Consider the following 14,791-nt stretch of genomic DNA (forward strand, 5'->3'; position numbering starts at 1 on the left):
ATATAGCAGTGCTTTTTCTTTTGTATTTACTGATCGTAATACAATGGTATTTGTGTGCGTTTTACTTAGGAGCAGAGTACATAAGAAAGTAAAGGACTGAGAGTTGGTTTATTATCTTCCAGCTGCAGTTCAACTCAAGTCTGAATAGAACTTAATTAATTGTCACCTTAATTCTTCCTGTTAGTAGTGCTTTTGTTTGTTTATGCAACCCAGGCCTTGCAAGTAGTCGATGACTCTACAATATAGCACTATTTGCATAAATTCTGAGGTTAATGCTGCCCTGTGATAGCACTGCTTGCATTAAAGACAGCCATAACATGCTCTGCTTGTTGGGCCAGTTTCTAGTAAAAATAAAGATTATCAGAGTTCAGTGAAAAATAAATGACTGCTTATTTCCTTCTCTCTTTTTTAATGGATCCGTATTATTTCCCCTTAATCTAAGACATCAAATGAGTCTTTCAAAGACAGTGAAAATAGTTTTCAAGCAGTGAGGTGGTCAGTAAATTTCAATAATGTATTTCTGAACTTTTACACAGTCAGTGCAACCTCACCTTCTATTAATGTTGAGAGGTTTCAATTGATGATATAACTTGGCACAAGGTCTGTATCAAGTCTTTCCAGCATTTTCAGATGTATAGTGTAAATCAGGCTCTGTCTGTCACTATTTCATAAATAATTTCTGATAGTGTCTTTATTTCTACGTTGTGATGAAAAAAAGATTCAACTAATAAATTCAGGACTAATAACTAATTAGCAGAATTCAACAAATAGGCCCAGTGAACTGGTAATCACAGGGCAAAATTGGCTGTGAGGGTAGCACACAAAACTCTCATTATGCTAGAAGGTAATTTTGACACCCTGCTTGTTTTGATATCTTTTCTTTCTGCATGCAGATCTGTGATATGGGAATCACCAGTACAAGATAAAGTCGGATGTGTATGCTGTAGTCTTCTTTTGAATGGGAGATTTAGGTCAAGTACACTCTCTTTAATCAGCAGTGAAGCTCAAAGCAGAATTCACATATGCAGTCTCTTTGAAACGGGCAGCTGTGAATTATTACACATCTTACAGGAATTCCTGGAATACCTGATGCCAAGAGTCAAGTTATGGTCATATGGGTGGTGGTACTCCTCACTGAGTGCAATGTGAATATGATTTTGTGCATGTTGTGTACAGTTATGCTTCTGTATAGGTTATAGTCACAGAAGTGTTGTGGATGGCTGCTGGTACGTGTTGTCTGGTGTGTCTGTATTCATTCCACTTATGCTTGGAATGTGAATCTAGAAGTATGAAACGGCTGTGCAGAAGTTTCAGCATTGGGAGATGGGACAGTAAGAGTTTGTATGTAGGGCAGTGTCTTTCTTTCAGGTCCTATATGATTCGCAGATTATTTTGGTCTGTGTATGTCAGTGTTTGCTCATCAGGGAAGTGAGAGCTGGTCTGTGACTGGAATGAAACTTTCCTTACACCATGGCATGAGAAGCAGTGTCCTTGCGTTTCTGATTTTCCCGTGTGGAGGTGATGAGCTGCGTTTTTGATTACTTGGGCATGACTTTTGGCTTCGAGGGCCAAGTACGTACTTAATTGTTAGATTCAGTATTTCTGTGCTTCCACTTGCATTTCAGGAAAATAGCTCATACAGAGTAGAGGCCCTTTGTGGCACTATGTAAATGTTATAAAGGCTCTAGATTAGAAACAAGTAAGTTGCATCTCTTAGTAGTAATGATACTGAAAATCAACCAGTTATGTTAAAACTTGAAGATTTACTAGCTGCAAGAATTTACACAATGTCCAAGTGAAGAGTTTTAGTTGCTTAAACTTTGAACTGCCCTGCAGAAATCACTGCAGAATGTGACTTGTACAAACAGTTGTTTGTTGCATTGACCTTTCCTAGTTTTTTGGTTAGGTTGAAATACTGAGAATGTTTCTTTTACTTTTGCATACCTTCAAATCAATATCAAGGTATTTTAATTTGTGGTTTGGTTTGAAACCGCTTGTGGATGCTGTTATTAGCAGCAAACAGTCCATTCTCCAGAGGAGGTTGTAGCTTGGGCTGCCCAACCTTACTTCTCTGCTGCTGTGGGTAGCTGTCCCACTGTAGAGGTAGTAAAGGCAGAGGGGAGACCAGGGTGAAAGAAGCCCTAATGAGCCCAGCAACCTGAGTCCAGCTTCTGCTTAAAATGTCAGCAAACTTGGCCTGTTTCTAGACTTGTCCCTTGCTGACAGAGAAGGAAACACCACACCTGCCTACCCCGGAGAGTACAGCCTGTGGTGAGCAGTGCTGACTTCTGTCTGCCATCGGGGCCCCATTGCTGCACCATGCAAACTAATGTGCACCACTTAATCTGTGTTGTAGAGACATATAGTAGTGATGTTTACTGTAAAGCCTCTTCAAGACCAGTTGTCTATAAGGTTTTTGTAATATTTATGCATGGTAGAAGGCAAGGGAGAAATAGGAACTATAAGTATGTTGAAAAATGTTTGACAGTTATCCTGGATGTACCTGGGAAATGGTAGTAATAGTACTAATATTAGATCTGAAAGCAGAAAGCTTTGATGCTTCTGTGTTATAAATAATTACTAACAAAGAAGATTGCCAATGTGGAGAATTGTTTGCAGAGGGATTAATTCCTGATTGTTAAGTGTAAGTATATTTAGACAGAAAACGATTTTTGTTCCTGAAAGCCAAGAAGTTGCTGTAAATTGGAGGAATTAGTGGTTTTTAACTCCACATAGCAAACATCAGCCCAGCTACTACAGATAAGACTTGATAGATGTAGTTGTATTGAAGTTGGCACAGGATGCTATTCCTTTAATTTATATTTTAATGACTGAGTTCAGTCATTTTGGGTGGCATATTATTGTTAGCAATAGAATTTACAGTTTGCTATAAAAAATACCTAGTTTAGCAGTTTCTTATCCTGAATCATTGGAAATATTTCTAAGCTCATATTGTTCCTCTTGCTAAGTCACCTCTGATCCAGAAATCTCCGTTTGTTATATGTTCATGCATAAGAGCATATATGTTCATGCATAAGAGCATATACATTCATGGATCTTCATTGTCCAAGACAATAATGCATCCAGTAAATCCAGACACTTTTGAGATTTAATTTTAAGGCTAAATAGAAAATGTTATCTGAATTTTGCCAAGATTTAAAAAGCTTTTAACTTTAGAGCTACCATTAACCATTTTGTCTTGCTTTAAATCTGATTTCTTTAATGTATTCATCATCTACCCATTCTAAAATGTTTTATTCTGCAGCATGACAGAGTTAGAGTAACTTGGGAGAGCACACTAGTTCTGTAGTTTACATGCTTTGAAAGATCTGTATACAGGTTAATGGGGTCAGTATTTGAATTAACAGTTTGTTAACTGAGGATGCCTAAAATATATAGAATTGTAGAATAGCTTGGGTTGGAAGGGACCTTTAAAGGTCATCTAGTCTGATCCCCCTGAAATAAGCAGCGATATCTTCAACTAGATCAGGTTGGTCAGAGCCCTGTCCAGCCTGAACTTGAACATTTCTATGGATGGGGCATCTACCACCTCTCTGGGCAGCCTGTTCCAGTGTTTCAACACCTTCATTGTAAAAAATTACTTCCTAATATCTTGTCTAAATCCACCCTCTTTTAGTTTAAAACCATTACCCCTTGTCCTATCACAACAGGCCCTGATAAAAAGTCTCTCCACATCTTTCTTTATAGCCCCCCTTTATCTACTGGAAGGCTGCAATAAGGTCTTCCTGGAGCCTTCTCTTCTCCAGGCTGAACAACCCCAACTCTCTCATGTGTGAAGACGCATTGTTTTTTCTGTTCCTTGTTCTGTGCCTCACTGAGAAAACTTCTGCTGGAAAACAGGAAGATTTTCCTCTAATTGTTTTCATTCTGTTTTTCAAAACCTGCCTTTTCTGGTGGAATCATGGACAGAATTTATTGACAGAGTGCAATAGCAGCGCATAGCGCAGAAACAAGAGATGAGCCAAAGCACCTCTTCATCCTAATAGCTCTTAAAAGCAATAACCCAGCGGTTCCCTGAAGCTTTTATCCAATTCAGAATCCCCAGAGCTCCTCTTTCCAGCCGTGGGGGTACTGAGATCATATATGTGGATAACTGATTGTTCTGGAGCCATCTTGTTCCTGCAGTTCTATGAGTGAGTCTCAGTGAAGCCATGGTCTGGCCTCCCCTCTGTAGGTCCCTCTGTGTGAACAGAGCAGAAAATGATTTAGGAATTTCTATTAGCTTATGCTTCAGAGAGGAGAGACTTTCTGCATTGCAGGCAAACTAAATGCAGAAGCTAATATTAAACAGAAATGCTTTGGAAGTCCAGTAAATACATGGGTATAATAAGCATGTGGATTCTGTCTGTGTCCATTTGCTGCCCTTTTTCCCAGTGGTGGTGAGGATGCCAGCTTCTCAATTCACCCCTGAATCACTGATGCTGCTAGACCTCTGTGTGACAACATTGGACACACAACAATCACATTTTTTTACCCTTAATACTACTTTTAAAGATTAAGTCTTTAATGAAGTTACAAAAAATTAGGGTTAAATAATGAGCTCTGTGCTGCCATGGTTGGTCCTACTAGAGTCCTCACCTAATTTGAAGCTATGTAGTTCTGCCAGTGTCCTATATAATCCTTCCAGATTTCTTCTGTTACTGTTTCTAGTTGAACTTCATCATATTGGTGTTTCTGGAAAGTCTCAGTTTATCATCATAATTATGCATGCCTGTTGCATATATTTACCACAATATATGTGTTAGAAGACATGAGCTATAGTTTCGCTGTGTTTAATATGTTTTAACTCACAGATAGCTGGCATTTTGCAGAATCTGAATCTCAGATACAGTAGCACGTTGTTCTTGAAGAAGAGGAAGAAGGATATGCTGATCAGTTCTTATATTTCAAAATTTGGGCTGAATCTGAAATACGTCTTTTGTTGTATATGTCTGACGTGTGGTCAGGTCTGGAAATTATACAAAAGAGTATATATATTTTGGGACTAAATATTTCACAAGTGTAATTTACATTTTCCCCTCGTTCACACTGCCTTTTACCCAGGCAAAAGATACTTCCTTAAACCTAGTGGTCTGCCTTGAAGTTCCCTTTCATGTGCTTCTGGTATATGCCTTCATGCTGCTAAAGTTCCTCTGATCTCCTTTTGGCCATTTTCCAGACTATCTTTTAATTTTATTTTTTTTTTTTGTGAATATTCCATACCAGCCTTAATTCCTGCCAGAAGGCAACTGTTCCATCTCTGTTCAGGGCCCAAAGCTTTAAATTCTCCACGTCTCTCTCTGGAAGTAATACTCCTGCTCAGACAGAGGAGAAAGTCAGGAATGTAGATCCAAGCTGTGGTGGGAGAGAAATAAGGAGATGGAAATACGGTCATTCCTTCCTTGACTACAATTGTTCTTTTGTCATGTGCTGTTTCACTTGATTGTAGTGATACTGGGCTTTTATTTGCAATCCTGTCTTCTTTTCAAGGTCCAGAAATCTTTATCTAGGGAAAAAAAAAAAGGAAATCCAGCCAGAACTGTAATGCATGTGGCAGTCTTTGCCAACTTCTTTCTGCTCTCTGTACTTATGTTTGTTGGATCTTGAGAGGGCGAGGTCTGGAACTGCCTATTAGTACCATTCTTTTACTGTCATTAAAGGACTCGGACGTGACTCAAAATCATCTTGGACCTGGAGTTAGTTATTTATCTGTCTATCATCCTCACATGCAAGGGGAGGGTCTTCTTGGAATTTTAAGAGTCTCTACCTCTACACCATTCTATTGAGAAGGAATGTCTGACTTTGGAAGGAGGCCCGACAGGCTTGCTGGGTAAGGTCCTAGTTAAATAGGTTAGTATCAACAGAGATGTCTGAAGAATGGGGTCAGGATTTTACCAAGGGAATTTTACCAGATTTTACCAAGGGAAAGGCTAGAGGTGTTTCCTTTTTTAAGTTTACCACTATGCTGTGGAACTGGAAGTGACTGGAAATAATGCAAGTTGCATGAAGATTTGAAGAACTGTAATGTACTACTTATTTTTTGTTAGGAAACCAAGATCTGCATTTCCATCAAAGAGCAGCAATTTCTTCTTTAAAATCCTGACAGGTTGTTACAGCCTTTATGTAATTCTGCTTTAGTATCCAATGAAGTCTATTAAAAAGGTGCCACTGGCTTAAGTGGGATTGGACCAGGGTGCCTGGCTTTGCATAACTGTATTCTGTATATGTATTGTAAGTCCAAAAAACATATGTCTGTATATGCAAGCCACATATTTTATTTGTGTTTTAAGAGTCCTGATTTTAATCTTTACATCTATTTTTCCTAATTACTTTGTACAGTAAACTTAGTTACTTTTGTCTTCAGTACTATATTATATACACGTTGTATATAACCCCTAATAGTGGAAAAGGATTTTCTTTTGAAGAGTTTGTCTGACTCAGTGCAAGAATGGATAAAATAATTACTTATCAAAAACCTTTCTGGGAATCTCAGTGTGCTGAATCTTCAGAGATTCAATGCCATTACTGGTTTTGCTGTTTAGGGCAGAAATAGATAAAGGTGGAAATTTGGCCTAACTGCTGTATTGAGAAACCTTAGCTTCTACAAAGCTTAATTTTTTTTCTACATACTGTTAGGAAACGTAAGTGCATTTTGCACTTTCATGAGAAGAAACCTCTGGGAGCTGAAATTATGTGCATTTGTTAAAGGTGTTATTTTTCTTAGGGTTTACTACATTCCTGTTCACCAACAAACTGTATATTTAGTCTATCAAAAATTTATTCTTTAACCAAAAGAACACATTTTCCATAGTTACTACAGCCATTTAGGGTTATAATTTTGTTCCTTTGCATAATGGGTTAGGAAGCCTATCTGGAATTTCTCACGTATAATAAAAGTTGTTAAGTTTAGTGTACTATTAAAGTTATCCTGTTGAATGTTGTGATCTTAATACTGTCTTTGCAAGTTTCCTTAATACATTCAAATTTATGATAACCTGGGTACAAACCCATTTGGGTTTTTTTGACCTCTTTGCTTACTCCTTCTTTATAATTTATCCTTGCTGCATATTGTTTTCTTTTAAATATTGTTGTATGTCTTCACGTGCAGCAAAGCTACTGTCCGGATTTTCTCTTTGAGGTAATGTTGCTTCAGGCTACTTTTTAACTTCCTGAAATGCAGAGTAATTGTAGTTCAGGTTTTAATTCTGTGCCTGTTTCTTCCTTTCAAGAATAAACTGCCTGGACACATTATCAGTTTGTTATTTAATGGGCTGAAATATGTGTCTAAGTTGTATTAATTTATGTTGCAGGAAGATTCAAATTAATGCTAACCAGAAGATCTTTCAATGGATGAGTAGCAGGAAAGGTATAATTAAATGTCTCTGAAAAAATTACAGGATACTTCCTGAATGTCAGTAACACGGTTTTAAATAAATTTGTTACAGTTATTTTTCAGGGTTATCACTACCAGAACTTTAGAAAATATGTATGTCTTAGGAAAATAGTAATTTCCTCTGATCGGTATTTTTGGGTTTGTACTTGTTAGTTTCATATTGCCCCCCTAAATTATGCTTTTACAGCTTCCAGAAAGTTCATATGGTGATACTGACACAGTGGCAGTTTAGGCTGTAGGCAGAACATTTATGTAAATACTTAAGCTGATGAGGAGTTTTCCTGTAGTCATGATAACTGTTAAGAGCATTCCAGATTTTTTTGATTGAGGCGCTACATCAAAGAGTAGCCCACAGTCAAGGAATAGACTGTAGCTGAAGAATTACCACAGCTGCATTATTGGGAAGAAATTGTTTGTCAAATGCAGAATTAGTCTCTTCAATTAATCAGTCTTAAAAAAACGTGGTTAACTTTAGCATAACTTGGTTCAGTCACTTGTGGGAGTCTATCAACCTCTTGTGGTCAAATCAAGTAAGCTGAGCGGAGATGAGTTGCCTTTTCTAGCTCTGGATATCTGAAGCACACTTCTTGGTGCACATGTTGTATCTTTGTGCTTTGTTTGGGTTGCTAGTGACAAAGAGTGGGGCACAGTGATCCAGCCCTTTGGAACAGGCATTTGTTTGCTTAATCTGTAGAATGACATTGCATTGGACAGTCAAAGCTGCTTAGTTCATCCCTTTGAAAGTATCATGGCAGACAAGCAAGGAGTGGAGGCTTAGCAAAGGGATTTTGCTCTACAGAACACCAGAGTGGTTCATGTCTTATAAACTAACATTTTGTAGAAGTACAGAATCGGTGTATATGGGGCAGGGCCTCTGCAACTCTGTGCTCCAGTGAACTACTGGAAGCACAACCTTGCCAAAACTGTCGATCAGGTCAGCTGTGGATTCGTATGGTAGGGTCTTGAAAACCAGCAGGGGTGGAGATGCCACAACCTCTTTGGATAACCTTTCCAGTTGTGCACTGCCCTCCTAGAGAAAAAGCTGTTCTAAGTAGCCAGTCTGAACCTCTCAAGCTGCCTATCAGTTGCTTTTGACCTTACAATATCATGCACTACTACCCAGAAGTGTTTGGCTCCACTGTCTCTGCAATCCCTGTCAAGTACCTATGAACTGCTATTGAATTGCCCTCAGCCTTCTCTTCACCAGCTTCAACAAGCCCAGCTCCCCCGGTCTCTCCAAACTTCCTAATGCACCTGACCAACTTCATAGGTGCTTAGGACTTTGCTGGATTTGTCCAATTTTTCTGCTTCAGCTGGGGGGAGGAAAAGTTAGGAGCTGAACACAGTATTTGAAATGCAACCTTATCAGTACTGAGCAGTGATAGACCTCTTTCTGCTGGCTGTTTGCTTGGTAGCGTTAGCCCAGCATGTGGTTTGCTGAGATGATCCCACTGTTTGCTCATATTAAGTCTAGCATCCTGGATGACCTAAGGTGGTCCTTTCCAGCCAGGCTGCTACATTGCCACTTGCTTTTCAGCCAGATGTGTGGAGCTCTTCTGCCCCAAGTGCAGAATTTTGCACTTGTGATGGAACCTCCTGAAGTTTCTCAGAATCCAGCCACTTTCTCATGGATGACTGTTTTTTTCTTCTGTGGCTTCACAGCCATTTCTTGCTCTCCCTTAGTTTGTAACCGAGAGATGAAGCACTGAGTTTGTACTGTTAACTGTATCACTATGGATGTTTCTAGATTGGCAATGTCTTGCAGTCCACAGCGCACAGTGAATATACACTAGGCATGGGTGACATCAAATTGAATTTTCTTTGTTGTTTTTTTTCATGAATCAATGTAAGTTTTTGGCTGCCTCCAGCTGACAGGGTTGTTTGAAATACCAGAGAGCCTTAGACATTTCTGCTTCATGAAAGACTCGTTGACTCTTTTCTTAGGGAGAAACGTCATTTTTATCCAAGACCTCAATTATCAACAGTGGGAATTGCATTTAGTGTGCAGTGGACTTGAAAGAAATCAATATTCTTTTAGCTTGCATAAAAAAATCCTAGGTTCTTAGCAAAGCCATAGTATATAGTATATTGAAACTGTCATTAATCCTTTTTCTGTGGAGTCTGTCCATTAAAATTCAGGTACTAGCCATGTCATTTCTGGGTACTGGCACCTAAGTATGGGTTTCTTGGCAGTGACAACTAACAGCATTCAGCTGTAGGTTCAAATTGTTAGGCTCATTTTTCTTCACTAGGTATATGCAGGCTGGGGAGACCCAGGTGGGACTACAGTCCACAGTGGTACTGTCCTCTCACACGTGCAGGAAATGGGCAAGGTTGTGTTCAACCTGAATGTTGTCACTGGGTGAAGAATGGAGATGAGGAATGCACTACTGCAGCCAGAGATTCATGGATACATTCATCTAAAGGTCCACACAGTGGACTTTTTCCAGCCATGGAGACTGAAAGGTAGGTTTCCTTCATTTCTCAAAGGGAAATGAGCTGTAAAAAACCAGTGATTTCCATAGGACTGAAAGGAAAAATTCTGATGGATCTGATAACTACATCCAGGAGCTCTGTTACAGTCCTTATATACATAATAGAGTCTACCCAATATTTAAACAAGGAAGAAGGAGATATTCTAGCTTGGATATGGTGGTAGGATGTGAGTTTATGCGAAAAATATCATGAACTTTGTCATGAAATAGCTTTCTGTTTGAGTTGGACTGATCTCTGGAACATATCTTTCTCCCGTGGCAAAATTGTTTTCTTTTTGAATTCCATGAACTACTCTCCCTGACAGTGAAAGTGATCCTACATTTTAGAAATACCCCATATGGTTAAAGTGCCTCTTGAAGTGCTTGGAGTATGCAGACTGTAGGAGAGGTTTCAGAACAATAGTTAACTTGGGAGAAAATCAGGAGGATGTAAGCAAAGGAAAGGCTCTTTGAAGCATTTAGTGCATGGGGTGCTTGTTTCTGAATGCTTAAGGCTTGTTTTTGAAACAAAAGTAGGTTACCCTGACAGTGTGAAATGCTTGCCATTTGATGTTTTTGGGGACTACTAAAGCAAACAAAAATCCATACTGCCTGTTTCAGCTCTTGCTTTCAGTTGTAGCTTCCTCCTCATCCACCAGTTTTAACTTTTACCAGTTTGCATTTGAGGGAGGGTAAACACATTAAAAGTTGTGGTTTGGGGTGAAACCTGTTTGCACTAATGCCAGTCCTTCCAAGGGCAGCTTTTTGGTGACTCTGAGGGGGGTTTTAGGCAGTATGTAGGTTTTGGTTCCGATACTCCTCTAGTGTTTGTCAAGCAAAGAAAAGGAGCAGATTTACTGTTAGTGCTTAGAATTAGCACATCTAATTGTCTTAGAAAGTGAACAGGTCATTGATTTATGGTGCTCAGGACAGAATTAATCATTGTCCTATTTTTTTTTTGAACCAACTTGCTGTACCTTGGTTTATATTTAAATACTAGATTTATTGAATATGGTGCAATATATGTGACCAATTATTATTATTTCTCTTGGAGATACCTCATCCAAATATCTTGGCTAAAGTCAGACTTAAGTCCAAAACATACTTTGTCTGTGTGTTTCAGGCATAAGTCAGTTCTGCCCAAATAAGAGAACAATTCTGTTTACCCCTATGTTTGCAGCATATACCCAGCTGATAGATCGAGCTTAAGTGATTGATAAGTTGTGTCTGTTTGTTGGTTTGCTTTGTTTTTTCCCTAATAGAGTTCCTCTGCAATATTTTTCTAATCACTTTCTTGGCTCTTCCACCCGCTTGTTGAAGCTGGTGAAGAGAAGGCTGAGGGCAATTCAATGGCAGTTCATAGGTACTTGACAGGGATTGCAGAGACAGTGGAGCCAAACACTTCTGGGTAGTGGTGCATGATATTGTAAGGTCAAAGCAACTGATAGGCAGCTTGAGAGGTTCAGACTGGCTACTTAGAACAGCTTTTTCTCTAGGAGGGCAGTGCAGAACTGGAAAGGTTATCCAAAGAGGTTGTGGCATCTCCACCCTTGCTGGTTTTCAAGACCCTACCATACGAATCCACAGCTGACCTGATCTACAGTTTTGGCAAGGTTGTGCTTCCAGTAGTTCACTGGAGCACAGAGTTGCAGAGGCCCTGCCCCATATACACCGATTCTGTACTTCTACAAAATGTTAGTTTATAAGACATGAACCACTCTGGTGTTCTGTAGAGCAAAATCCCTTTGCTAAGCCTCCACTCCTTGCTTGTCTGCCATGATACTTTCAAAGGGATGAACTAAGCAGCTTTGACTGTCCAATGCAATGCGAGAGTCTACAGATACACGTTCGATGCTTTTCAGCAGCTCTGAATTATATATAAACCTCACATGTATAGGCTTTGTCTTGCCTTCCAGTTCACTTTCAAGATTAACATTGCTGTTGGTCAAAGTTAAGCAAATGTAATGAAGGCTGAAGTGTTTCCAAATAATCATTTGAAATTGCGCCTGCCTGTGAACGTCAGTACTCAGAGTATGCTCCTATCAGAATAAAATAGTTGGTCATTAGCTTCCAATACTCCGTGTCTAAACTTGACATTTCCTTCAACAAAAATTGTCATGGTTCTCCTGAAAGATACAAAGGAATCACTTTTGGAAGCAAACAGCCTTGTTTTAGTAAAGCTTTAGGGAATTGCTTTTGAAATTGTAAAACATTGTAATCACCACCACGCTCAAAAGTATGAATTATGTATTTCAGATAGAGGTTTTTTTCCTCTTGTTTTAAAGGACTATGCTTTTGGTATCAACAGGTAATTTCTATGTGTCACACTGAAAGTGGTGGCTGAAACCCGTTGTCCTAGCTGGAAACCATGAGGATAATGGAAGGTTTCCTTTTTTCCTTTAAAAGTTGTTTTTGCTAGGATCAATTCTTGAGGTAAACCTATTTAGATTAATGTGGAAGTGTAATGCCTTTATGGAATGGGTGGGACAGAAGAAGTAAACAGGACTGTTTCTCTGTTAGGAAATCTGTATGGTAATGGTTTCTGTAACGGAAATGTATAAAGAGCAGACTAAGAAACTTGCCATTGTGAAAGGGAGGTAGAAGGGAGAGAGTTGCCCAATGGCAAGTACTTGCTCATGTCAGAGTTGAGAGACTTATTTAAGCATGATTTCCTATTTATTTTACTCATGCTTTTTAGTTGATTCTCAATGGTCATATCCCAGCTCGCTGTATAGGTAACTGGCAAGAACGCCATCAACTCATGGACCAAAGAATCCAGCTTGCTGGCTGGGCAGACAAATGGAGCTCCACAGAAGATGTGAAAGTAACCCAAATACTTGAGTAGAAAATGGGAGTTCTTCACCATACCCCTAAATGTACTTGTTCAAAGCAGGCATTGTCAAATTAATTTCTTTTTCCTTTACTTGTAATGGGGGAGATGCTCACTGCAGCCCTGGAAATTAAGTCCTCTATTTCTCCACAGGACAGGTATAGCAAAGGGCAGCAGCAATGCAAGCTTCCCCACATTGTCCTGCCAATGTTCCTCAGCCCAGTTCTGAAGAGGTCACTTCTGGAGGTGAGTGGGTGGAAGAGTCTCTGTCCATGCAGTGATTGCTGCCAGGCAGTGGTTCCTGCGGGACAGGCTGCTGGACAGAGACTGACCCCTTGTCTTGAATGAACCACCAGTCTTGAACAGATAATCAGTTTATGTTCCGTAAAGCGGCGAGGGCTGGATTCACTGAGGTTGCATTATTCTGCTTGACTGATCTCACATTTTGATATTTCTTTGTGGTTGGATGGCACCTTTGCATCTTTCTTTTCTTTTTGCACTGTTTTATTTTCAGAGACGTTGTCAATGCTTGATGTACACGTCTACAACGTAGCATGCGAATCACTGAATGCAGTCTGGTCTAAATGTGAATCAGAAAAACAGCCTTGTGTGCAAGAGGAGCTTTAGAGGACTACACCAGGAGGCATGCTTTGAAATGCACCAGAAATTGATAAGATAGTGAATGTTGGTTTGCAGTATCTAAATGAACTATTAGGTTTGCATTGTAAAGCCGTATCTCCACGTTTTCTCTTTTTGTAATTACTATGTAATTTAGATATTAACACCAATTAAGCTGGTAAATTCATGTTCTTTTTTAAATTAATTTACAATTAATGAAATCTGCCTATCTAAATTTAGACGTGCAATATTCTACACTATATGAAAGTAATGGCTGTGTATTGCAGTTAGAATAGATAGTTGTCATCTAAAACAAAAAATATGTGATAAAGCACATTAGAGGAATTAGTGTGACTGATGTGAGTTTTTTCACAACAAAAATAGCGAGTGCTCACAAATTTTTGGCAAATGGATCGTCATATATGTACCTGGATTTATTTAAGTACTCTACAGATTTCAAATACAGTGATGAGTGTTTTGTTTTCAGCTAAATTTACATCTCTTAAATATAGAAATACAATTGAGAAAATGGAAACAAAGGCTTGTCAAGGCTTTTAGGTCATGTTCAGTTGCTTTTGTAGCTTCAGATGCTATGTGAAGGATTTGCAACCACTTGATTGTCATTTGTATTTGAGGCCCATAAGCCTGTTTAACTCTGCTTCTGTGGTTGTTTGTATACAGGTATGATAACAAGAGAACATAGTACAGTTTGATAGTTACCAATAATTTACCAATATTCATGACTAGTTCCAGAAGATCTAGAATAAAAAGAGTTCATTTTCATAACTAGAATTTCAAAGAGATTTCTTGCCTTTTTTACTTTAGAGGATGTAAATCAGAATAGTATTCACTCCGTATACAGCTAAAACAGTTCCTGACTTCTCTTTTTGTCAGGCTAGCAAGAGATACAGGATTTGACTCATAGTTAAAATGAGTAACCGAGTTAAACTCGGAAGTAATTTGGGACTTATCCATAAATTCATTTTAAGTGAAGACAGTTTGAGTATCCTTGTCATGACAATACGCAGCATTAGGTAGTATAATATTAGGTATATTTACTAATAAGTCACCTTACTTAATGTTTGCATGGTGCCAATAAATGACATGGATCTGATTTTTCAGCTCTTTTGAATGCAGTGCAGATTGTTAACCTCTTACTGTTGCTGACAAAGCTGTGGAGAGGTCCAGAGTTGGACTCCTAGATATTGAGCTCAAACCTACTTCTATGCCGTGTAAACCTTTGAAGATAATTATATCCTTATCACAATTAAACTGTTCTTATAAAAGACTTAATTTTAAATTCAAGTACAAAAACACAATTAAATCGTTGTCAAGTATGAGCACAAAAGAATGGTCAAAGACACTATTTTCTTCACACTGTATTTTATTCATACTGCATTTACCTTTCTGTCTCTGATTATGACTTCAATGAATTCTAACTAATACAGAGTCTGATTTTTCTGCATGTTTACATTG

General features: G+C 38.7%; 1 protein-coding gene across 5 annotated transcripts in view; it reads left to right on the forward strand.

Annotated features, from left to right (window-relative positions):
- The window catches only part of PPP2R2C (protein phosphatase 2 regulatory subunit Bgamma), a 203,425-nt gene that overhangs the window by 67,226 nt on the left and 121,408 nt on the right, over positions 1-14,791 (forward strand). The window contains exon 2 of one of the 5 annotated variants that reach the window (XM_057426567.1): positions 12,851-12,943. The exons of the other annotated variants lie outside the window; for them this stretch is intronic. Coding sequence (XP_057282550.1) covers positions 12,877-12,943 — 67 coding nt within the window. The 5' untranslated portion in view covers positions 12,851-12,876. The remainder of the gene's footprint in view (positions 1-12,850; positions 12,944-14,791) is intronic. 5 annotated transcript variants of the gene reach the window in all.

The sequence above is a fragment of the Pezoporus wallicus genome, unplaced genomic scaffold (assembly GCF_028554395.1).
Source record: "Pezoporus wallicus isolate ANWC-B61680 ecotype Strahan unplaced genomic scaffold, APGP_CSIRO_Pwel_v1 scaffold_13239, whole genome shotgun sequence".
Classification (NCBI taxonomy): domain Eukaryota; kingdom Metazoa; phylum Chordata; class Aves; order Psittaciformes; family Psittacidae; genus Pezoporus; species Pezoporus wallicus.